Here is a 24,800-nt window from a genome sequence, read left to right on the forward strand (position 1 = left end):
CTTGCACCCTCCAGGACTTCTAACAAGATAAAATTAATTCCATTCAGATAGTATAGGAGCAGAGTCATGTAGTACAGGACAACAGCTTTCTTCTTATAAAAAAAATTTTTCAGAGTAAAATATGAGAAAAAAAAAATCTATATATACACTATACTATGTACTTTGATAGCACATAATAAATTGGTATAAATAATTAACTTCACTAAATCTGCCTTGCAAATTATAGTATGATCATTTACTAAAGGTCATTACTGTATAAGGTTGTATACAAATATTTTTACAATAACAATCTTACAGAAAAGTATGTAAAAAAGGTATCAATATATTAAATAAGCTGCTAAGTAAATGTAACTACAATGAAACCTTGAGTCTACTTGTGACAAAATGACAGATGAAATAACTATCTAGTTGAAAGCCTCTAAAGTGATGTACAGTACAATAGGGAATGTGAAGAACATCACAAAAAGTGATACACGTGAACAGGCTACCCTCTACTGGTCAGTGCCCATTATACAAGTAGCACTGTCTAGTAACAGTCTAAGACACCAGTCAGATATTTCTGGATAGCTCCTCTTTTTGCAAATGAAAGGTTAACAGTATCATAATGTCATCTATTAAAAGTTAGGCACACACAAATGCATAAAGATAAAAAAATACAAAGAAATAAGAATATTATTGCTGAAAATATAAATAAATGCAGTAGGCACCCTCCTTTACACAACTTATGTAATGGGCAAAAAAGGGAACTCTTAACATTTTAGTAAAAGAACATTTACAACAATTCACAGACATTACATTTCCTATCACTAGCCATTTTGGTGGGTAGATAATCCAACAATGGAGAAGGAAGACAGCTGATTTCAATTAATGACGGCCTAATTTTTAATACAGTCATAGAAGCATTGTGACAACCATTCTTGAAATGCAGCTCTATCTCAGGTAAAATAAAGCAGCTGTTTAACAGCTAAAACATGCTGCACTGTACAAATTGTTTACTATGCAAGTTTAGGCTCGTTTCACTTAAAAAAAAATTACAGGCAATTTTTCTCAGCTGAACAACCAGTATTTGCTAGATAAAGTATTTGCCACCATGAAAACTATGAGATTAATTATTTGAGGCTGACAATACATGGAGTTATTTTATATGGGCCATTTACAGAAGCAAAGCAGTATGAGGCAAGCCTAATTATTAAGTAATTTATAATTCTTTAAGTCAAATGACACCCAACACCCAGTGGTTTGCAGCATTTTCAATACTCTAAATGCAAAGATAGAAGAAATCTATCTAGACAGGAAAGCTACAAAAGAATATATACAGAACGATTAGCCAACCCATCTTATGTGACTCTCAAAAAAATTAGGAGCAAACATATCCATTATGCTTAGGTAGCAAAGAATATTTAAAGCATGTGAAAGTACAGATATTTTAAAGGTACTCCAACAATGAAAGAGCAGAACTCAAAATCAGTAACAAACAGTAGTTCAGCATTCTTCCATTTAACTGACCTTTAGCTGGTGAGAATGGTTGAGAAGCAAGGGGATCAGAGCAAAGTTCCAATGGAAACTGTAGCTGTTCTTCATTGTCTGTAGATGCTTCAACAAAGAAAACATACCCGATTGATAATTAACCCCCAAAATAAGATTTGCCAGTAAAAATAAGCACTACAGATTCAATTTAGTCAGGTCTGACTGGAACAGATTTTTTCACCATATGCATATAGCGATGCAGTTCTGTATAAACGCTTATTAGATGTCTGACAATAAATCCAGCCGCAAAATTGAACAGAACCTGTGTTTCGTTGAACAGGATTTGATTTAGTATTTTCAGGAAAAAATATTAAGTCAATTCATGTATTTTAGATTTGATTCTGCAGCTGGATCTCAGTTAGCTATACATTAAAGTAAAAAGTAACGTGATTTATTTCACATAAAAGAAAACAATTTACTGTTACTATTTAAGAAGTAAGGTATAACTAATGTTTTAGAACATATGGCTCTGTTCTACTACCAAATTCCATTCTTCAGAATGGAGTATCTTCAAAGTTCTGTCTAAATTCCCATATCCAGATTGCATACATATACTTCTAGCATAAGATGGTGCTTCATTAGCAAGATGACATACGCAGATTGCAGTAGTCTCTTCTATTCCCTCCATAATGCTATATGCTTCACTGATCTCCAAAAATATTACTGACCTACTTAAGGGTTTTCTGGAGGTTTTTTTGAAGTATTATGAATAATTTATTTGCTGCCTTCTTGAAGTAAGGACAAAATTTGCTACTTATAAGAACAAGTATTCTCTAATGACTTACACCACATGTTTCAAAATACAGGGGAAATGTTGTCATCTGTTACACTAATTTTTTAGAGAAAAATATTCGAAGAAAGGTGGTACATGGAATAAGGAAATAACAAACATTTTTTTCATGTTACTGTAAGTTTGTTGATTACGTACAAGCAAATATCTAATACTTGATAAGTAAGTCATCCTGCTGGAGGTCACATATATGAACTCTAAAGACCTCTATGTTATGACTTTACGATTTTATAGAACTTCCCTGTAAAAATGTGTATATGTAACTGAAATTAAAATGTAGACTCATTATGTACTGGAGAAAAAAAAAGGAAAGAAACAGATTATCTCTTATCTTTACATGCCTCACAACATTTACCTCTTTGCTGTGATTTTTCTGTAGGGACTTTGTTGGCTTGTAATGCTTGGTTTTTGTCAAATGTAATTGCAACAGCTGTGACTGCAATCTGCAAATCAGAAATATATGGCATATTAGGTAACAATCTCTCGTGCAATCTGCAAAAATAATTTCGCAAAAAAGCCAGCTTTTTCCACTGAAAAATAAGGGGGGGGGGGGGGGGGGGGCAGGGGAATCATCTCATCATCTCAGTAGACATATTAAAAACCCTTCACAGCAGAGCATAAAAGGTAATACTAAGGTCCGATGTTGGAACATACACCTAACAATGTTTGTCCCACATTTATGATTTTGCTCATCAGTTCTTTCCTTCTTTCTTGGTGAACCAACACAAAAAAGAATCATAAAAACTCATTATCATTGTATTTGTAAGAAAGAGGTGTTTAACTGATCACAAGAATGATGCTATACTTCTAACAAAAACATTTTATTTAAAAATAATGAAGTATATTCCATCATCTTGAAACTGAAAGAAAAAAAAAAATCAGACAGTTATAATGTCAGCACACTTAGAAAACTAGTGTGCCATATTCTTGTAGTGTATGTGGTTACACCTTTTAATGGATATCTAGTCAGCGCTTTTTGTTTGCCATCTAACTAAAAAGATACACGCTATTAAGATGCACTGTGATCATGAAATGCCATGTAGTCCCACTATTCTCAAAACTGGTGAACTCCATAGGTCATCCTTTTTCTTCACTGAAGATTACGGCCCTAAGTTTTACTTCAGAATTCACCAGACATGCTAGTAAACGAAATCCTAGCCTAGTTTACTCTGAGCAGCAAACGTTAATTAAAGACCAAAACTGTCATGCCTACGTGCTGAAAGTCAAAAGAAGCAGTTTACTTACTTGAACTAATTCATCTTCTGGTAGAGCAACTGTAAAATTTACATGACAAAGGCAGCAGGGAACCATAGATCGTAGTTTAAAATATAAGCTCTGTTGAAGACAAGAAATTATTTGTGTTACTCTAAAAAAATGCATGGTTTATTTCAGAGAAATTAAAGATCAAAACTATTTTCATAATAGAAATCATCTAATCATAGTGATTTTTTGTTGAAGAAGAATTACAAGCATGAAAATTTCAGACAGAATGCAATCTACTGTGTAGCAGTCTTGCTATTTGTTTCTACAGTACACTACCAATCAAAGGACTCATTCCGATTCAAAAAGCTTTGGAAATCCTTAATATATTAAGAAGGCTAAATCTATCTTTAGAGCAGCTTGCAAACTAATTACAGACACTTTGTAGTCTAATTCCAAAAAGTAATTATGAAAAAAATGTTATTTTCAGTATAGCCTGATTTTACTTCGCCTCCATTTGAACAATTTAAAAAATGTTTGAAATAAGATTCTTACCTTCAACAGATTCTCACAGAGATCATTAAAGTTCTTATTGAGTGTTTGATTTGTTAGGTTAATGTTGCTTAATCTGGATACTCTTACTGCTGTGAACATCTGAATTAGAAACAAACACACTTATTTTTTTCCCAATATATGCCTGTATGTTATATTAAAAACAAAAAAAAATCATAAAGGCGGCAAATAATGCATAACATGGGGGGCAAGGAGAGGGAGGGAAAGAAAAGGAAAAAACTGTAGCAACAGTAAGTCAAGTAAAGTGCTTACTGCTCATGAAATTTTACAAACAAAAGGCAAATTTCCTGTGAACTAATGTATATATGAAACAAGTGATTAAGCAAGATATGAAATACTCTATGTTCTTTTTACTTGCTTCATAAAGGAGTCACTCTACCTGCTACGCGTTTTGTTAACTGCTGTTGAAAATTATGTGTTAATTATGTACAGTAAAGTAGACAATAATGGAACGTCATATACAGATACACAGGCAACCCCATCAACCTGAGAATATGCTGCTGGTGCAGTCATATTGTTTTCAGGTTTGAGCTGTGCCTCTGCAAAGCACAGTCTTGCATTGTGCCAATTAGGTGTAAAAGCTCGCTCAGATAGATCCGTTTTAACTCTCTCTATATGAGGCTGAATTGTGTTGTACAAACGTGACCAAAATATTTAAACTTAATTATAAATAGAATTTTTCTCTACTGACCGGATTGGCTTTATCTAATTCTTATTCATCTTAACCCACTAATGTTATCATATTCAGTATCTCATACTAAGTAACAGTCAACAATTTGTTTCTTTTAAGAGGCTTCAAAATCTAGCCAAGCTTTTAAAAATGTCCAAAACCTTAAAGTTCATATTTACTGTAATTATTTTCTAATTTTTGTATTTTTGTACCAGGTTCTCTGTTACATAACAGCATTGAAAAAAACACAAACAAATAGGTTCTCATACCATATTTTTCTTACTAAAATACTACTTTTATTTCTAGCACAAGAGTATCCTTTTAATTTACTTTTCAAAATTAGTGATCTCTAATGTATATTTAAATTACTACAGCATATTTCAACACAATTCAGAAAAAAAGATTTAATTTTCTTTGAATAACCTTACTTGAATTTCCGGTGTCCAGTTATTTATACCAGGCATAATTTCTGTGTTGCAACTGTAAAAACCTGTAAAGAAAATATTTGGGGAAATCTATGTTGCACACTGAAATATAAAGATAATTTTAAAGAAAAATATGTGACCTTACTTGATGTTTTGCAAGTACTCTCCCTCACGTGTTTTTGAATATTGAATGATATACCAGAAATAAGACCAACATTCAAAAAACAAACATAGCATCTGAAGAATACAATATAACATACAAAAGAAACACATGCTTTCTGTTATTCGTACTGCAGTGAAAAAATGGATAGGAAAGATGGGACTCACCACTTCTAAAACACTGATTTGCTACAGAATTCTTATTCTCAATATTTCTTCAACCGCCAAAAAGCAAGGCCAGAAATATCATCATGTTGAGGAACGCGAGAGAGGCTACAATGGCATGAAGTGCAACAGTGACAGTTGTTCCCCATGGAGACTGGGTAACTCATGTCATCTGATACTAAGACTAATTGGTGAGACACGCTCCCTGACTGCTTCACAGAACCGCTCCTCGTGGAACCCAAACAAGAAACTCCTGACTAGTTGGTCCTCATCAGGGAGAAGCGTTCAAAGACATTATTTAGCTCTGATCAAGACATACTTAAGCATTCTTGTATGAAGGGCAAACACCCAAAATCCACTACTGCTCTGCCTAGTTTCTAATAGACAAACTACGTACAAATGAGGAAACTTACTAAAAAGGTGTGACAGGAAAAGCTAAAAGCTAAAAACCTTTGACAGACACAGAAGAGATGCTTTAAAGATACTACCTAGAGACTGAGTGCAAATACGTAGCACTTACTAACAGAGACTTGAAAAGACAAAAAATAAAAAGAATAAAGTATAATGACTAAACAGCAGGGTAAGAAAAGTTATAAACAGCAAATAGGCAATGCTGAAAATCTAAAGATATAGCTAAATAGGCACAAAAGAGAAAAATCTGGTAGGGCCTATGTAAATGCACAAAATAAGCTAGAAAAGAAATTGTGTAGCAGCTTGCAGAAGGTATAAATATGATTAGATTTTCTTTAAGAACATCAAAAGCAGAAATCTTGTTGAAGAGTCAAGTAAGATATAGAAAGATACGCAGAGATGATAACACGAGAGCAGAAAACACGCATTTTTTTTACATCAACGTTCACCGTGGCAGTGGAACTTTCCACAACAGTGGAACACCAGTCCCTTGTTTATTTTCCATCAGAGAACCTGTCTTAAACAAAAGTGTCTGAAGGAGATATTGAACAAACAGGTAAATGGAAAATAAGGATTCATATAAACAACAGGAAAGCCAAAAGATGAAACAGCTGACTAACTGGCATTGAACTCTAACTTAAAATTACCCCACTACCAGAGGAGAGGATTCTTTAACCTTCACGTAGTGAGGTGCTTTTAGTGACTGGGACCTACTAATTTGCCTAGTACAGGTATCTGTATTACTGGCCCGTAGAGGCTATTCCAGAAAATGGAGTTCATGGGCAGATGGAAAAACAAGACACCGCAGAAGAGCTGATACCACTTTTCTAAATAACAGTCACGGCTCACAAGCTGTCAACAGGCAGGTAGACAAAAGGCATCTGACTGATACAGTCCACTTCGGACATCGAAAAGCATTTGATAAGATCCTTCACCAAGACTCTTTAAGAAACTAATATGCTGAAAGGTAGAATGGAGTACCATTGAAGGAAATACAATTATTGTAAGACTGTAAAGAGAGGGTCAAAATACATGTTCACTTTTCACAGTGGAGACATACATATTCGTAACTTATCCGCAAAAGAGGATAAAATAAGGTGACTGCTGATGGCCTTATTTTAGAGTAGTAAAATCAACTGCAGCAGGACCTAACCATGGATAATCGATGAGGAATAAAAGATTTGGTGGTAACAATAGATAACTATGACAAGGATAGTTCTGAGCTCAACAGTACTGAAAATGATAAAAACTGATACCAATTATTAGGAAGGGAACAGATATGTGCTTAGAAGAAACATGGGGAAACTCACAAAAATAAGAGAGGGAGGACAAAGATGACCAAAGGTACAGAGCAACTTCCATAAAATGGACAACTACGTTAGCCTCTTATCCAGATCCAGGAGTTCCATCGAGGAGGATATGAATGATATCTATACAACCACAAACAGCATAAAGAAGACTGATACAAAGCAATGCTTCACTGTTCTTCCCAATATAAGAAAAAGGAAAAACCAAAGAAAGTTAGTGGCTGATACAAACCAAGCGTAAGAAGCCGGCTCTTACATGGGTACAGATCCTGATGCAAAATTCTACGAACACTGAAGGCACACATGGGCTCAAAATGCAAACAGCCAAATGCACAGAAAAGTTTGACAAAGGCTACTGTTTACAAAGACAGTAACTTTCTTTCAGGATGCTGTTGAACTATGAACACTATTCTGTGGCATTTTTTTTTTTCATTGCTCTTACATTAATGCAATACGCATTCTCACCTGATCCCTATCAGCAAGCAGACATTGAGTGACTCAGTACACCTCCCCCTATGGTGGGTTCTTAAATAATTTTTAAATGCAGGCAACTAAATGGACACCTCACAAAGTTCTATTGCCAGCAGTGCAGCCCCAACATTCGTATTTGTACTGTGAAGTAAAAAGACATCGAGTTCAAGTCTCATGATTGAATTTTGAAAATTATTCACTTTAACCAGTTTTATGTTCTCAAGTTGCAACACTTTTTAAAAATACATCTACAAAAAGCACCGAAGAAATTAGAAAACACTCTATTTCTATTACTTGACTTTACTGCCTTCTACAGAAAATGACCAATGCTAACTTGGATAAAAATGCTGTAGGTGATTTAAGAATTGCACACCATTTTGGACTTGCTTTTTTTAACAGCAAAGACTACAAATGCAGTGAACACAAAGACTTAAATTGACAGCATGGCACAATCACAAAGCAAGGAAAATACAAATGCACTTGTTGAACAAGAGTACTGTAAGGGTAAATTGCTCACTTTAAATAACATTCCTGGAATAAAACACCACTATGTCACATTATATGGCTACAAATACTTAAAGAACATTCTGTTCTCTGTACTTTACTTTCATTGACCCTGAAACCTACAAGTTAGCCATTCCGTCTAAAAATCTTCAGAAACTGGTATACTAGTAGAAAAGGTCCAATTGTTATACCCATATGAAGTAACAACAAATTTCCAACAGTACAAATCAGTGAACTACAAAATGCCACACAAATACTGTGTTTATTCCAGTTTTCAATAAGCAACAATCCCCATAAAAGGCTTAATGACTTGTTTTTCACAGGTATATCTGACAAGCTAAACACTTCACAAATATTTTCACTGTTACTTGAACTTTTTTTTTAATATAAAAACAGTTCTATTTTGTCATTTTGCACCCTACAGTATAAATTAGAAAAATATGTTTTTAACTATACCAGAAGGTGGTGGAACATCTGTCAGTAGAGAATGTACATCTTCCATTGCATCTGTATCATCAATCTAGAAAAAGGAATAACTGATAAAAATCATGTTGCTGTTCCAGTCAGAAGTCTCAGAAAGATGTAAGAACTCTGTCATCAAGAGATCTGTATCTGGCAGCTAAGTTGAGATTTTTAAGAAGGATTCCATCAACCAGTTCTCTGAATCTTAACTAGCAGCCTATGATACGCTTAACACTTGAAAAATAGTTCCCTTAATTAAATTGTATTAAAAATAAAGCAATGTGCACAGAACACAGAGAAACTGCAGTAGATAAGACAAGAATGATAAAAAGAGAATTTTTAAAACAATTTAAAATGCTGAACAAGGTTCCACACAAAAACTTACAACTTTTTGCAGCTAACGACCTTCGGCTACTAGAGCTCAAGGTCTGTATTACACTGATGTGATCATTCTCTGCTCCAATGACACACAAAAATCTTTCCAGGACTTTAAAAACCTTCCTTAGTATGAACAGCAGAAAATCAAATAGGAAAACGTAAATTTGGGGATTATGAGTTTTTCCTATCCAAACAACCTCTACTCCATTCAATCTTTAAAGACTTTTGCTATTTTAGATCAGACTGAGAGCATATCTGCCCTGCTACCTTCTGTAAATATTTCTGTGTCATATTTCTGTGTCATGTGTCTTTAGGTTCATTTTGCCCTATTGATCCGCAAGAGATCCAAGTTTACCTCTAACTTCCAACATTTTCTTATCAAGCATTTTGGAAATTGGTTATATTTTAACTGCAGTATTAAAGGGTTCTCTGTCATGTATTGTTTCTCCTTCTCCCTCTCAAAATAAGGAGTCTTTTTTTTCCTCAAAAAAAGAAGACAGCCTTACCTCTCATAACTGCCTTCTCAGCACCTCTGAGCATTTCCTCATTACAGTGGATTTTTTACCACTTTTTCTTACATATTTCCAGTAAACAATGATTTTACTCTTGAAAGGTCAGAGTCAGGAGCTTCACTAAAGCTCCTAGAATATTGTTTCTGATACCCAATTTCATAACAAAGACAGTAGTAAGTGGTTCCACAGATGAAAAGTCCTTTTTTCTATAAATAAAGATTGAACTACCAAAACACAGGAACACATATTCTAGGACCAATACATTCCCGTAATGTAAACCAGTAAATGACGGTCCTTAAACATAAGATCTTATTTGTCTTGCTAAGTTTAGCACCATTTATAATGTACTCCATAGTACACTACAGTGTACTTACATTTTTCCCTTCCACAGGGAGATCTCCTCCTATCCCCCCAAGTGCATATACTACAGTTAATAAATAAGGTAGAAGGCAGAATTCTCCAAAACTGTAAAAAGAAGAGCTGAACTCTGCTTGCAGTATATAATGCAGTCCTTAACCAGCTGATCTTTGCTTATAACATATCAAGCTTCTTTATGAGGGAACTGGACAGAAGTAGTATGCCAAGCTTTTATTATTGCTACCTCTCCTCTATTTGACAGCCTTTAGAAGTGAAATTATGTTTTTCTGGTATTTTTCATAACTTGTCCAAAGGGTCTCTTGCAGTATAACAGTCTTTGGGTTGGGTTTTTTTTTAATGCCTTACACAATCCTCTATTTTTTTACAAAGGCATTCGACCCTTTTTGCATTTATCAAAGTATTTTCTGATTGGCTCATCCATTTCAATACAGTGCCTCAGAGAGCATCTATCGTAAGTTTTGTTTTGAGGATACAATTCCAATCCTGTCCGTCTACACAGATGATGATATTAAAACAAAAACCTGTTAAGACCAGCTGCAAAAAATTCTTGACGAAAACTGTCTTCGTTTCTTTTTAATGTGAGAGTTAACTAGCATCAAAAGTGCTTTTAGGGACTTCCCAATTTACTTACTTTGATCCTAGTATACCTGTAATATACTGGAGAGCAAAAAATTTACTCAAAGAGCAGATGCACAAGCCAATCTCAATTTATTATACCAACCTCTTCCAACCTGTTATTTTTTCACTCTCCTTTCTTACCTCTGTTTTCAAATGAACTGCAGTTATTACAGCACGCTCTCATTCTCCCTATCTACAACCTTTCTTCCAGATTATTTTCTATTAAGATGGTGATTTGTGAAGTTTAACATGAAAGAAAGTCTTGAATGTACCTCAGGCTGTAATTTAGCTAAATTGTTTTCTTTTTCTTAGTCTAGGACAGGTATTTGTAATACCTGTATCTACAAGAAGATGATCAAAACTCTAGCCTCTTTAGTACTTGGCTCCTTTCCTTCAAACTCGTACAGTGTTAAAATCACATCTTTGAATTTTAGTGAATAGAGAAGAAATTTATGTTATTTATCTATAGGTGTTGTTCTTGTTTCTAGTTGTAGCTGTAAAAAGAATTGGAAGGTATTCTCTGAAGTTTTAAATTCTTGAACTCTGAAAAGCATCAGCTGAAATTCAGAAAAGCAAGTCTTCTTTTATGTGCTCTCAACACATGCGGTTTTTTGAATGCTTTGAATATTACCAGTTCTGGAAACTAGCAATTCTGAATATCCAACCAAAGAGCTTTGAAACGGGAAAAATATACAAGTTTTTTCTTTGCTAAATAGAAAGTGCGACAACACAGAACCTCAATGTTTATAGAAATATATCTAAGTTTTGGATCAGTCATGACTGCTGCTTGAAGTAGGCAGAAGGGCATTTCTTAAAAGCTCTTAGTTATTATTCTAGATATTGCTACGTGTCCATGAATAGCAGGGCAATCTTTTTTCAGATATTGTCCCTACATGTAATATATTCTATTTGCTTAAAGCATAGCTAAGAAAAAGAGACACAATGCAAAATCCAATACTTAACATCATCTACTGATACAAAATGGAAAAAATTATATACAATTTAAGATGTCTTTGGAGATGAGTAAGAAAACTTTTCTCTGTTTTTTTTATATATATTTCAGGAAAAGAGGAGTATGAAAATGAGTACTGAAAACATTTATCACCTCCAAAACAAAAGCATCCTTCTTCCCATGTGAAAGGTCTAGCTCTGTAACTTCATCAGAGCTTTCTGACTGAGATCTTAATAACCTGGAACGTTGTCTTGGTTCTGGAATGGGAGACCCAATGATTTCTTCAGGTAGCTCCTAAAAAGGATATAAAAATTAACAGTTGTTCTATGTAGCTTAGAAATAATTTCAATTATAAGCAATTTGTTAACAGTTCTAAGAATGAGAACATTCTGAAAATAATTTTACTGAGAAATAAAGCTAAATAAGTACAAACTGATTTGGATATGTGACTTAAGAGATCTTAAAATTCCAGTAGGTTCCCAAAATATAGTGAAAAGAATCTGTATCTCTATTAAAAAACAACTTATGTTCTAAATGATTCAGTCAATAAGATTCAGGGATATACATGGTGTACCTCTGTTTGACTCAGAATGCTTTATTTGTAAGAATATAAAAGCTTTACTTACTGGAGGATTAATCTCATAAAGTTCCTTGTTTTTGGCTATTGTATCATTTATTTTCTTTTGCATGTGAGATATATGCTGCTCATAGGTGCCATCATTTGGAGTCTTCCCAGCAATCTGAATACCACCAGGTGTTGGCAAAGCTGCTAGATACACACCTGTTGCAGACTTTTAAAAAGTCATTAAGAAAAATGACAATTACACAAGCATGTACTTTAATATTTTCATTTAAAGTTTTCCATAATGCTTATGCTATAACGGACAGCATTGTGACATGTACATTACAGCATGATCTCTTCCCATAATAAATGGATCTTTCCTGTTCACTTATGAAAACAACCGCTATTCTTTTAATAAACTCTCTCCTTCTCATAGGTCTTTTCCATGGTGGAGCTCTTAACTTACCTAAAAGTTCCAAACAACGTATGAATTAAAACCTCTGCCCTAGTATATTTTGCATAGGCAAGTGATGGTTTCAAGGATTTAAAACTTGGCCAAACCATTTACAGTATCATTGAAGTTGTGAGAATCCCATTTTTTACAGAAAACAGATCATCAGTTCAGACAAAAGAACATGCAAGCCAGTCAATATACCCAAGCATCCTCTTACACTGACGCAGGAAGAAGCAGCATACTTCACTATTCTAAACCCACATGACAGAATGAGGTCAGAAAATACTGTTAAAGAACATTTCTTGACTATCTCTAAGACACTTCCAATCTATCATTTATTTCTTCAGTGCCATCAAAGAAGAGGCGACAGACCTTTCTCTTGTTGGCAACTAACCAAAAGATTTATCGAGAGACTTAATTGACCTTATTTGTCATGGAACTGTAATGCAACTTGAGACCGGGATCTCTTTAACAGGATCTTTAAAGAATACAATCATTTTTCTATAATTTATGCCATTAAACCATTTAAAGTTTCTTCTCCTCTCATCCCCTTTTCTAGTAATCTTGTCCTCTAACAGTTTCAAGAGATTCGAATCTTCTTTTTCTGGTGCTGAAAGACAGTCTGTCCTGATTTGTCAACAATTAGACACCTCATTCCTTTCTACCACTTCATTTATTCTTAAAATGACATTTAATATCTCTAGTTACTCTGAATTCCAACACTTGTATGTCTGTGTCCTGAAAAAATACTGTAAGAAAGCAAAAGAATCCCAAGTTTAAAACTGTACTTACTGCCAACCCCATCAGCATATTTTCACCCACAGTGATCTGAATTCTCAGCCCAAACAGAGCATTCATTCCTCTCAGTTTAAGTTTATTCATCAGTTGCGTGTGCACTTCATATTCCATAAATGGCAAGAGATTACTGATAGATGTCGCATTTGCTTCAGCTTGAGCTTTCTTCTTTAGACGGCATAACCTGACAATACAAAACAGTGCATGACATCAGCAGATAGACAGTTTTAATGGACTGTTGAAGACTGAAAATGATCACAGGGTATTTTGATTTTTTTTTCCCCCTCATTGTATAACCTAATACAATCAGTTTCTTTTTAATGTATTTTAAAATCCTGCAAAATATTAAATTCTTATCAGGATGATCAAGGCAGACTAAGGCACGGAATCTCCATAAATAAGATTTGATTTTCATTTTTAATAGGAAACTTTATATTTATATTAACAATAAAAATGGGTAATACATAAGTTTACTTTTTAAAACAGAACAATACATAACCTTCAGCAACATTCAAAAATATTCCATATCAAAGCAGAATACAAAAATTACAAATACTGTATTTTCATAAATCACTGAATGAAGTCGCGTCTCCTTTCTTAAAACATGCTTAAGGACTGTTATCAGACAGAAACAACATGCATCACACAGGGTTTTTGTCATAATAGTCTGACAGCACCGAATAACCATGCAACGTAAAGAAGTTTTCTACAGATTCCAGATAACCATCTACTAGATGTCTGGCTAAATATATTAACACTCCTATCATATAGAAGCGACTGTTAAAAATTTGCCCTGCTCACTTTTGTCAAAGCAAATACTGAAGACAAACACAACTTCTGTTATTGCAAATTGTCTGGTATTTGTTAAACACCCCACCCCCAAAATAGATTATTTCAAGGGAAAGTTACTGTGGCCCTTTTCAATTGAGCCTCAGAGCTGACGAGTTGTATTCTTCTAGACTGCTGCTGATGAGCTGTATTCTTCTAGATTGCCGCAACTGTAAAATAGGTCAGTTCTTTACAAGAACTCGAGACTGTCTTATCTGAAAATCTGTATTTTCAGCTTCTCTTCTAAGTAAGACCCCAAATGCAAACATCTATTTCTGTTGCTGCAAACCTCTTAAACACTTCAGGTACAAGCACAGGAAATTACTTCCATTGGTAGAACTTTCAAAATTCCTATTAATACAAGTTATTCAAGGCACACTTCAGAATAAAGAAAAAACTGAGTGCCCTCACAGCTTAAGTATTAACCAGACTAAAAATACTTGTCTTAAAAGAATAAAAGAAAGAGCATAGAAATCTCATCTCTGACTATATTACATTAGTCATATTCCACTCTTTGGATTTAGTCCCATAAGCTGAAATTCAAACCCTACACCAGTGTAATGACTGCCTACTTTGAGTGACAAATTTTTGTTCAAAAAGAGCACATGACAATTCTATGTTTTAGTGATATGAACAGATGACACTTTCTTCTAAGGACCACATTTATTACATGATCAGGAAAACACAGTAATTCACCCAATCACAACAAGTTCACCTCAAAATCTTTCTAACCATAGCTTCAGGTCTTTTTTCTTTTTTTTGGGGAGGGGGTGGGAATGTTTAAGGAATCATTCTACAGAAAATCGGACATCTGCAGGTGCTCCAGACACAGATCGGGGACCACTGTGTGACACTAGAAGTCAATTTCTAGTGCTGAACACAGAGTTTAATAATACAGAAAATACCAAAGGAGGAGCACAGAACACATCCCTACAGTGGCTCCAGTAATTCTGCTCTAGCAGAAATCAGAGAATGATGATCATAGGATCACAAAAAAATCTCAGGTGAGAAGGGACCTCAGGAGGTCTCCAGTACAGCCTCCTGTACAGACAACGCAGGGTCAACTCTGAGCTCGGACCAGGATGCTCAGAGCTTTATCCAGTCAGGTCTTGAAAACTCCCCAAAGATGGAGACTGCACAACCTCCTAGGCAATCTGCTCCACTGCCTGATTGTCCTCATGGGTAAGTAGTTTTTCCTTATATCCACTCTGAATCTCTCTTGCTTCAACTTAGGCCCATTGTCTCTCAGTCTCCCACTGCGCAGCACTGTGAAGACCCTGGCTTCATATGCTCCGTAACCTCCTTACAGGTACTGGCAGGCTGCTATTAGGTCCCCCTGAATCCTTCCTCTCTCAAGACTGAGTGATTCCAGCACCCGCAGCTTCTCTTCACAGGGCAGGTGCTCCTTACTCCCTTGGTGGCCCCTCCACTGAACTTGCTCTAGTTTTCTGATGTCTCTCTTACTCTCAGAGGAGGACAAAACTGGACAGGTATCATACTGTCTGGTCCCACTCACTGTGGTATAACTGGCACACTTGAAGAGAATGCAGTCCATCATCCCCTCCACATCATTAAGGTGTTCAACAGGACAGGTCACACCGCAGTCTCTATCATACTTGTGATGGCCATCCAGGTGGGTCACGAACCATAAACCACTACCCTCTCAGCCCAACCATCCAACCAGTTATTTATTCATGTAGTTGGCCACCCATACAGACTGTACATAGCTAACCCTTCCTTCTTTCCCACTGTAAACGACCTTATTCCCTTTTCCAAATTCAAATTCAAAGACCACAGCATAAACTGGACATAGCCAACAATTCTACAGAGATAATGTTCAGTTATGGACATTGGCACAGAATTAACACAACTGATTCAAACAGTTCATTGAGTTTCCAGTGCCGTAGCTGTATCTGACCACGTTAGCAGCCCCAAACAGCAAATTAAATCATGAAAACTCTTACATCCAGGCAGACAAGATACAACAATCCCCATAGGTATTAAAAAAAAAAAAAAGGCAGAACATTTACCAGATGTCCATCAACATGGTAAGTTACCAGATGTCCATCAACAGACATGACACGTAACACGGGGAGGAGAAGGCTGTCCTCCTCCTCCCATACCCTAATGCACTGTCATTGACTCCTAGCAATTCAACATAAAAACTTAAGGTTTGATGACATACGGGATTTTAGCAACAGGAACTCTTTCAAAGATCTCCAAAACTTCACTAAAAAAACCATTTTGATAGATACCTGGCTTGAATAAGACATCCCTTCCCAATAACTATTGCCTCTACAGGAAGATCAATTGTGGTGAAAAGGACATCAGGAACTTTTTGCTTCCTGCAGTTGTAACAGTAAGTGAGGTGAGCAGGGAACGGCATGTTCAATTCATCATATGGTATATGGCAAAATCCACAACCTGGTGGTGAAGCTTCTTCAATCCTAAAAATACATTATGGAGAACATACTTAAAACATCTGCATCTTATTAACAATGATCAATATGTGCACATGTGTATAAACACCTACAGATACCTACTTAAATCATACACTGCAGCTATACTCTGCTCCATTATACCAATGTGACAAGTATTGCATTTTATGAATTAGAAGAATAACATTAGGATGCACACTACTAGCTAAAATGCTATAAATAAAACTTGCATTGAAACTTGTTATGCAGGGATCAAGAAAAAGTACATACAATGACCAATGATTTATATAAACCTAAAACATTACTGAGCTGGCTTTAGGCACTATGATTTCTAAATGAAGTCCATGGTACAAGAGTTGTACAGAGAATTTGCTGTACCAAATACAATGAGAAGTCTCTTTTACATGGATTGTGTCCAAAAACCTACAGAAACCTAATGAGCAGAACATAAACAACAAACCAACCATCCCACTGAGAAGCAGCACAATATATATTAACATTGTAAGAAGAACAGCAAGATCATTTCCTAAGATAAGGTATTAGGTAAACTCGTTATTCATTTAGAACACGTAGTCCCACTCCCCCATAAGATATCCAGGAATGACCACTATAAAAATACAAACAAGGAAAGCACAGGCTAACTGCATCACTGCAAATTTATTCTGTTTCACATAAACAAGTCTTCTCAGTGAATTTTGAAGAGATGTTAAGCAAATGTGACAGATTTGGAGCATAAGTTATCATATTTTGTCTCAAACATGGGCTTTGTCTGTTTAGTTGTTTTACCTTCCTTTGGCATTTCTAATCTATGCCAAGACTCTTAGTAGCACTGAAATACATATTTTGGTAAAAATGCAATTCTCTTCGTATAATAACCATGGTATTTCTTTCTCTCCATCATACAGTGAATACGGAAACAAATATTTTTGTTCTGACTACAGTTTTCAAAGGTCTACCTACACGAGAAGATAATGGCCTCCTGCTAACAAAGTAAAAAAATAATAAATAATTCTATGTTGGCAGGGTTATTATGGAAAAAGTAATGCAAGTGCTAAGGTGTAATAAATAGCCTTACTTACAACTACAATAATCCCTTGAAGTATTTGATGACTATGCTGATGAACACATAATAAATTACCAATATGCATTAGTTAATCTAACTATTTTTTCTCCAAAATAACTGTTTGTCAATACTCATTCTTCAAATTTTATTTGCAAGAGTAGAAACAAAGGGAAACTTCATGTTTTTCTTTCAGTTTTGTGACTTTGTTCATAAACGTCAATTAAAACATACATCTTTCGTAAAAATCTGGCACCATCTTTTTTTTTTTACAACCAAGCTATTTTACCTCCCATACAGCTCTTAAATAGTATATAGAGAGCATATATACACATATTACAGCCACAGCAGTTTTTGGCTTACATAATTTATCATACATCTGTCATTTTTTATAGTGTGATATAGAGTTGAGAAGGATACCTGAAGAGCGGCAAAGAAAAAACTGAGTTATGATCTGTGGTTAGTAGTCAAATGTGTTACCTTATTCAGACTGTTAGAAATAAAAACAGAATATCTAATTTGGTGCAGAGTTCCATTACTTCTGTTGTTGTTGTTGTTAGTGAAAAGCAGTAAAGTGGTTGGTCCCGCATCCTGCACTGTAACACTGTAACCTACCCTAATAGAGAAGAACTATCTTGGCTCTGAGGAAAAAAATCAACCTCTCCCTTCTCTGACCCTATGGAAAAGAAGCCAGGCTGCCATGACAACCTTTGTTCCAAACAGCCTTCCATGGTGCCATCCTGAAGAAACCTAGGGTTCAGTACAGCTGCTGTGCCAGACGCGGACAAAATACAGACCTCTTCACTATAAGAGAAAAGAATTACAACAAAGTGAATTCCTACTACTTAACGCTACTTTTACTTAAAACTATTAGATTAAAAGGCTGGTACAAAAGTCTCAATTAATTCAATATAACTACTAGTTTTGTGCATTTGTGCAATTTTATCCATTAAATCTCACACACAACCCTTTTCTGGTATTTAAACCATTGTATAAGCAAGAGATGCAGAAGGATTGAATGGAAAGACTAAAGAGCTTTGCCCTCTGTTATAAATAATAATGCTGTAACATCACAGGGGCTAACCAGGTTTAAGTATGATTTTCAATACTATGGTTAATAATGCAAAGAAACCCAGCCAAGCAACAAAAGCAAAGAAACATTAAAAAAACCAAGGCGTAATTGTTTACCAAAGTAAAATGGAAGTTGAGAGCCTCATCATCTTATAAACATTCACTCTCAAAATGAAGTTACAACGCAACACTGACAAGGGTGCTTCTTGGAGGATAAAAAGTAGCAAAACAGTAAAATTTGACTAAGAACAACTACAATAATGGTACATTTAGCATGTAAAGTAACTGACCATATTCATGATTTAGCAGATTTAAAGCTCTCAAAGTGCCTATGATCACAGAGCTTTTAATATTTCTGAAATTGTTACATCAGAAACAAATCTCTAACATTCAGTACTTAAAATACTATATTGGAAAAAATACAGAGAAAAGCTTTCCCACGTTTTCTAGAATGATACATGTGCCTTTTTTATTTGTTGTTTCTCTTTCCAGAATAATTTTTCATACATAACATGTCTGGCAGACCAGTACTTACTGACAGAGCCTTGCTCTTTAAGCATGGAATAAAGCTGAACTGGCAAGTAAGCATGGGAACTTTAATACACTATTTTATCAAATACTACCATATTAAATTCCTTAAGAAAAATGAAAGTGTGAAATAACCCAATAACTGACCGCCTATCTACACTCTGTACGTTGTTTCCTCATAGTTAAGGTAGGGGGGAAAAAAATATGTATATATTCATGCTTTTTACAAGGAGACTGACAGCCAAAGGAATAAATCTTCCATTTTTAGTGGAAGTTCATCCCTCAGCGATGGGAACTTGCACATTGCAATTCTGAGGTAAATATGGTCTTTAATACACCAAGCAAGACAAGACATAACCAGACCAGACAGCATAAGGAATACAAAGCATGCCTTGTCTGTAAAGTAAGTTCTCCTGTTTTCCTACTCCACTAGCACAAGCACTTGACTTCCAAAAATTGTTTTCAAGTTTTGTGAAAGATCAATGTATCTGGTGGTTGGTTTTTTTCCTTTTACCTGCAGTGAAGCAATAAATGTGAAGGAGCAACAGATGTGAAGCAATCAATGCTGTGGCTTTCAGACTGATAATTTCTGGTTATCTTACTACTTTACCAACAGATGGTATGCACTCATGAAAGCACTGTGTAACTCTATTTCTTTCTTCAACTTATCAACTGCAGAGTAAAACGAAACTTCTTTTTCCAACTTCTCTCTTTAAAAAAGCAAATCTTTAGTGCTTTTTCTTTAAAGTATTTAGGCAAAATCAACTTGACAGAAAATAAATTCAGATGTCAGAGTCTGCTTCAGTTACTTTCCTAAAGCAATTCAAAACAACTAGTGAACCAGAGCACTTTTCTGTTTGATACCAATCAGACATACTTGGCCCCAGGAAGAGCTCTTCATAGATTACTTTCTGGAGCTAGAAAGAGACACAACCTTTCCCGGGCCAGAGAGAGGACGAGTAATTAGATGAATCCCAAATTATTTTTCCCAATCTCCAAGCCTCTCACAAAGTTTGTCATTAAGCCACCAAAATACACAAGATTGGAATTTTCTTAGCCAAAGGGAATACAGTAAGACACTGGAGTTTTGGCCTGAACAGGATGCAGGGCTGGGGAATCCAACCTCAGAAAGACTATTGCACAGCTGCAGTTTAATATGTTAAACACTACTGTAGTACTGAAAGATAAAAATAGTGACATGCATTTTCCAGAAAGAAATACAGAACGTTTACACCTGAAGTATTCTAGATCTATCAGGCAGCATATTCTCCTTTAACTTACAATTAATATATTCCTAGTAAAGAACTTGTTACTTAAGTTTGAGGTTTACCATTTAAGTACTGGTCTGCCAGTTGTTACCCAATAACGAAACTGCAATACGTACACTTTTAGGAAAAGTCTTAATTATTTACGTAGATTAGATTATTTACTACAAAAGCAAATATGTAGGTTTGAAATTTTTTTTTAAAATAAAAATTGTAATGTTCATTAGAAAAATCTTAAAACCCAATGAAAACCCAAACCAAAACATATTAAAAAAAAAAAAGCAGCACAATAGTGGTATCTCAGAAAGTTAACAAACTCTCCGAAGAAGGTATACTACACAGTACCAACAACTGTGTTGAAATAGTTCATCATTTTTAATCCACTGAAGATGAAATAAACTTTCTGTGGCATTTTGAAATCAAATCATCATCATGATTTACCAAATGCTAGTTGATTCACTGTAGCCCACTACAGCATGACAACCCAATGCCTTGGCATGGGATTTTATTTCTTGTCTGATTTCTGCCCACCATGCATCTCGTGTCTCTGGTTCATCTGAAAGACAAAGTATAAATCAGTTCACTATTCTGCACTATTTCAACATAAAGCTTCATGCAATTAATCTGAAAAGTCAAATTTTTCATATTCAAGTGTTTTGTTGTATCTGGACTTTTTATTTCCTAGCTATCACACTTCAAGCAAACACTAATGGGGCTTTTTCATTAATTTTCTTGTTCATCACCCATGTGAACAGGTTCTGACAAATTACTGCATTCTTGTTGTCGTCCATATGACAAATAACAACAAAATACTGTAGATACTGTTCCAATCTCTACCCACTTGAAGTCCATACTGTCAGTTTCCAACAACACAAGAGCAGCATGTAATTTGCAACAAAGCATCACAGATACTCTGCAATATTGAAAAACTAGTAGTAGTAATGAAACAGTATGTGTAGTAATAAAGTAGTACTTTACTTCGGTATACACTTGACGTCTTTGAAATAACCTCAATAGTTTTTCCTACTGCAAGCAGTTCTCTCTGTCAACCAGATTTTAAAAATATTTGTTTTTGACTGTATCACTAATCACACACACAGCTCTGTGGTCCTTATTTCAGCGCTCCTAACTTTGAGAAACCATAGGTATTTGAAACTACTTCTACATTAACAACATTAAGAAGTACAAGATGTATGTTGACTACGTATTTGTCGATGCTTTTTTGTTTCATTATCCTGGCAACCCCACCTTCCCCTTCCCCCAAATGGGGGGGATAAATGGGGACAATAAATACCTTTATTGTCTTTGAGGTTACAAGTTAAAATGTATCCTACCTGCTTTTCTTGAACGCTACATTAAAAATGCAAAAAAGAGTGCTACTAGAATAAGTTTATGCAATCCATTTATTTTAACTGTTCACCAATTAGTTTCCCAGAATGAAATCTCATCTCGCAAGCTTTACATGAGACGTCAATGAGTACTGTCGTTTATAATTACAGTTCATCAACTGTTTCTTATTTCAAAATGGCTTACCTGTACCAATGAACTTAGTTGAAAACTGTGTTAATTGTTGATACATAAGGGGGAAAACAATAACAAACTATAGGCACTCAGATACTACAAAGGGTTCTGAGTAGATAGATTCTTATACAATTTCCCTGAAATCAACTGAACTTTGCACAGATACAAACTTCCAGCCATTGATATCTCTTTGCTGAATCATAGTTTAAAATATCAATGTCAAAATCTGAGATTCATTTGGAACCAATTTTGTACTATCAGGAATATTTATAAATATAGTGTATGATAACCCTATATCATACACTAGGTTCTCTGACAACATGACAAACAAAAATGAAAAATGCAGATATACACATACTTTGAAATTTACTGAAACAAAAATATTATACGGCAAGATGTATTCATTCATGAATTTACTTCAGCTTTTCATTTAGAACAAGGCTTTCAGCTTTCTATAATAAACTAATGGTCATGTTCTAATTAAAAAAAGAGTAGAGAGATATGCATATTCAACTATACCTAAACTTTGGACATTAATGCTTATGTAATTTACAGCACTGTACTGACTAACAGCAGCCTTGGGTGTGCAGACTGAAGTTTATCCAACCTTTGCTTTAAGAAATGAACACTGAACAGAAAAAAAAAACCAAACCCTACAGTGACAGTTCTTAGGAAGGTTCTCCGCAATCAAGACAAAAATATATACATTAAGACACAAGAGAATGAGGATTTTCATGAACTGTATCGATCATGGGCCATTATATCCAAGTTTACCTTCAGCAGGTTTCAATGCATTACCAGTAGAATCTCGAGGCATTGCACTTTGCCATTTCTCAACATGAAAACACTGTTTGAACACTTTCACTGACCGGGAAAATCAAATGCTTGAGATGATATACAGTAATCCTGACTCAGACGGTTGGAGTACCTGCTAGCAAGGTCTCACACTTTTCAGCTTTCAAAAGCTGAGACTCATGCAGAAGTAACCCATCACATCATAGGGCTGGAGTTCCCAAGCTCAACTATGAGAACCATTTGCGGTATACATAAAGGAAAGTGGGACGCAAAACATCTTCTCTTTTGCCTGTGCACCTCTGTCTGAACAGAGGCTGTTGATTGCTGCCACCAGTTAATGGCAGTAGCGGTAGGTGAATGGAGTAACTTTGGAAATCCATTTTAAGGCAAAGGCTACAACATCTGACAAAATGGAGAGCTGTATGGGAGATGTGAGACCACAAGCACATTCTGTAAATGTTAGCACTAACTCTTCATGGTGGAAGGGACATGGATCTTAGGAGCAATTCCTCCTTCCCCATCCAATCACGGACAAGAAGACTGCTTATCAATGTGTGTTTCTCTCTATAACAGAAAAGTGTAAGTAGTTGGAAAAGTGGTTCACTGACTATGCAGAACAATTCTTGCTCAATTAGACTTGATCACAGACAGCTGGCTATAAACATTGACTGAACAGCCACACAAATTTCTGCACTTCACAGAAAAACACCTGCAAAGGAGAAGTAACCTTTTTCTAGACATAAACAACGACGAAAAAGCCAATTTTACTAAATCATCACTTTTCTCTTTAGATACCATTTGGCAAAACCTGCTCCTACTTGTCACCAATGACCTTTCTATGACAAAAAGTGCAAGAAATGCAAAGTCATGACTAGGAGTTGAAAGTGAGCAACAGGTGAAGCGACTGGGGATGAACAGGGAAAGCGCTGTGGAATAAATAATAAGATTGCAAACAAGAACATGACACTGAAAAGGTATGTAGCCACAGTAAAAACTGAAACAGAATCAAATGTTGAAAGGGAACAGATATGCTTAAGGGTAACAGAAAAGGTAGAAATAGTAGTGACGGGTCCCAAAGTGTATGCAAACATTTAACTTTCCTCGACAAAAATTTATAGTTTAAATTAAGGTTTAGGAACAAGTTCCTAAGAGAGTTAACACAATTTTCCCACCTAACTTATCCACAAGAACGCCTTATCATAATGGAAAGCACATATTGTCGTGAGGTTGCTCAACACTATGTCTTGCTAAAGCAACATTTAACCCTTTACTCTGAGAATCTGTTCAACATCAGAATTAACAAAACTATTAACTACAGTAATATAATGGATCATTTTCATTCTTATTAGAGTAAGAACAATTTTCCAGCCATTGAATTCAGTGTTAACAGGATCAGGCCCAGTACCTTTCAAAAAATCTAACAAATTCTCATTGCGCAAGTTCAAAAATGTTATTACGAGTCATGCATAAACAAGTGTTTGTAAAGAAGACTGGGCCCTCCGCTTAACACATTTAATTATTTTTTTTTCTTCCAGAAAGAGGCCAAACATACGAATCAGTATGTTTATATATAAATACTGTACATTCACCATTTACATGAACTTACCTTTGCATATTAAAACGCAAAATGATTGTCTACAATTAAAATCAAACACCATGACATTGCAATAATAAATTGATACAAAACACTGAATGCAGTGCAATGTGTAGCATTCATATTCTTCTGACAGATATTTTAACAAGCAGCCTTTTTTGACACGAGCCACACAATTTCACATGGGGATGCCATTGTAGCATTTACAAGTTTAGTAAAGCTAAGGATTTACATAAACAATTAGAGGAGTCAGGGAAGCAGGATGGCATGTGTCCAGTACACTCCGTAAGAGTGTCTGTTGCTGGTTTTTGCTAAGGCAAAAGCTTAAGAACTAAGGATTTGCAAAGCAGATTCAGCAGACAGTAGCCAGAAACGGTGGGTATTTTG

The 24,800-nt window shown here is 35.3% G+C and overlaps 1 protein-coding gene across 1 annotated transcript in view; it reads right to left on the bottom strand.

Moving 5' to 3' along the window:
• The window catches only part of C2CD5 (C2 calcium-dependent domain containing 5), a 65,501-nt gene that overhangs the window by 6,544 nt on the left and 34,157 nt on the right, over positions 1–24,800 (bottom strand). The window contains exons 10-22 of the mRNA XM_009333010.1: positions 20,945–21,059; positions 18,348–18,443; positions 16,397–16,588; positions 13,311–13,497; positions 12,129–12,293; positions 11,656–11,796; positions 8,659–8,722; positions 5,189–5,250; positions 4,073–4,171; positions 3,563–3,652; positions 2,673–2,760; positions 1,507–1,593; positions 8–19 (exon numbers count right to left, since the gene is read on the bottom strand). Coding sequence (XP_009331285.1) covers positions 8–19; positions 1,507–1,593; positions 2,673–2,760; positions 3,563–3,652; positions 4,073–4,171; positions 5,189–5,250; positions 8,659–8,722; positions 11,656–11,796; positions 12,129–12,293; positions 13,311–13,497; positions 16,397–16,588; positions 18,348–18,443; positions 20,945–21,059 — 1,398 coding nt within the window. The remainder of the gene's footprint in view (positions 1–7; positions 20–1,506; positions 1,594–2,672; positions 2,761–3,562; positions 3,653–4,072; positions 4,172–5,188; positions 5,251–8,658; positions 8,723–11,655; positions 11,797–12,128; positions 12,294–13,310; positions 13,498–16,396; positions 16,589–18,347; positions 18,444–20,944; positions 21,060–24,800) is intronic.

This window comes from Pygoscelis adeliae, unplaced genomic scaffold (assembly GCF_000699105.1).
Source record: "Pygoscelis adeliae isolate BGI_AS28 unplaced genomic scaffold, ASM69910v1 Scaffold38, whole genome shotgun sequence".
NCBI classification, from domain to species: Eukaryota; Metazoa; Chordata; class Aves; order Sphenisciformes; family Spheniscidae; genus Pygoscelis; species Pygoscelis adeliae.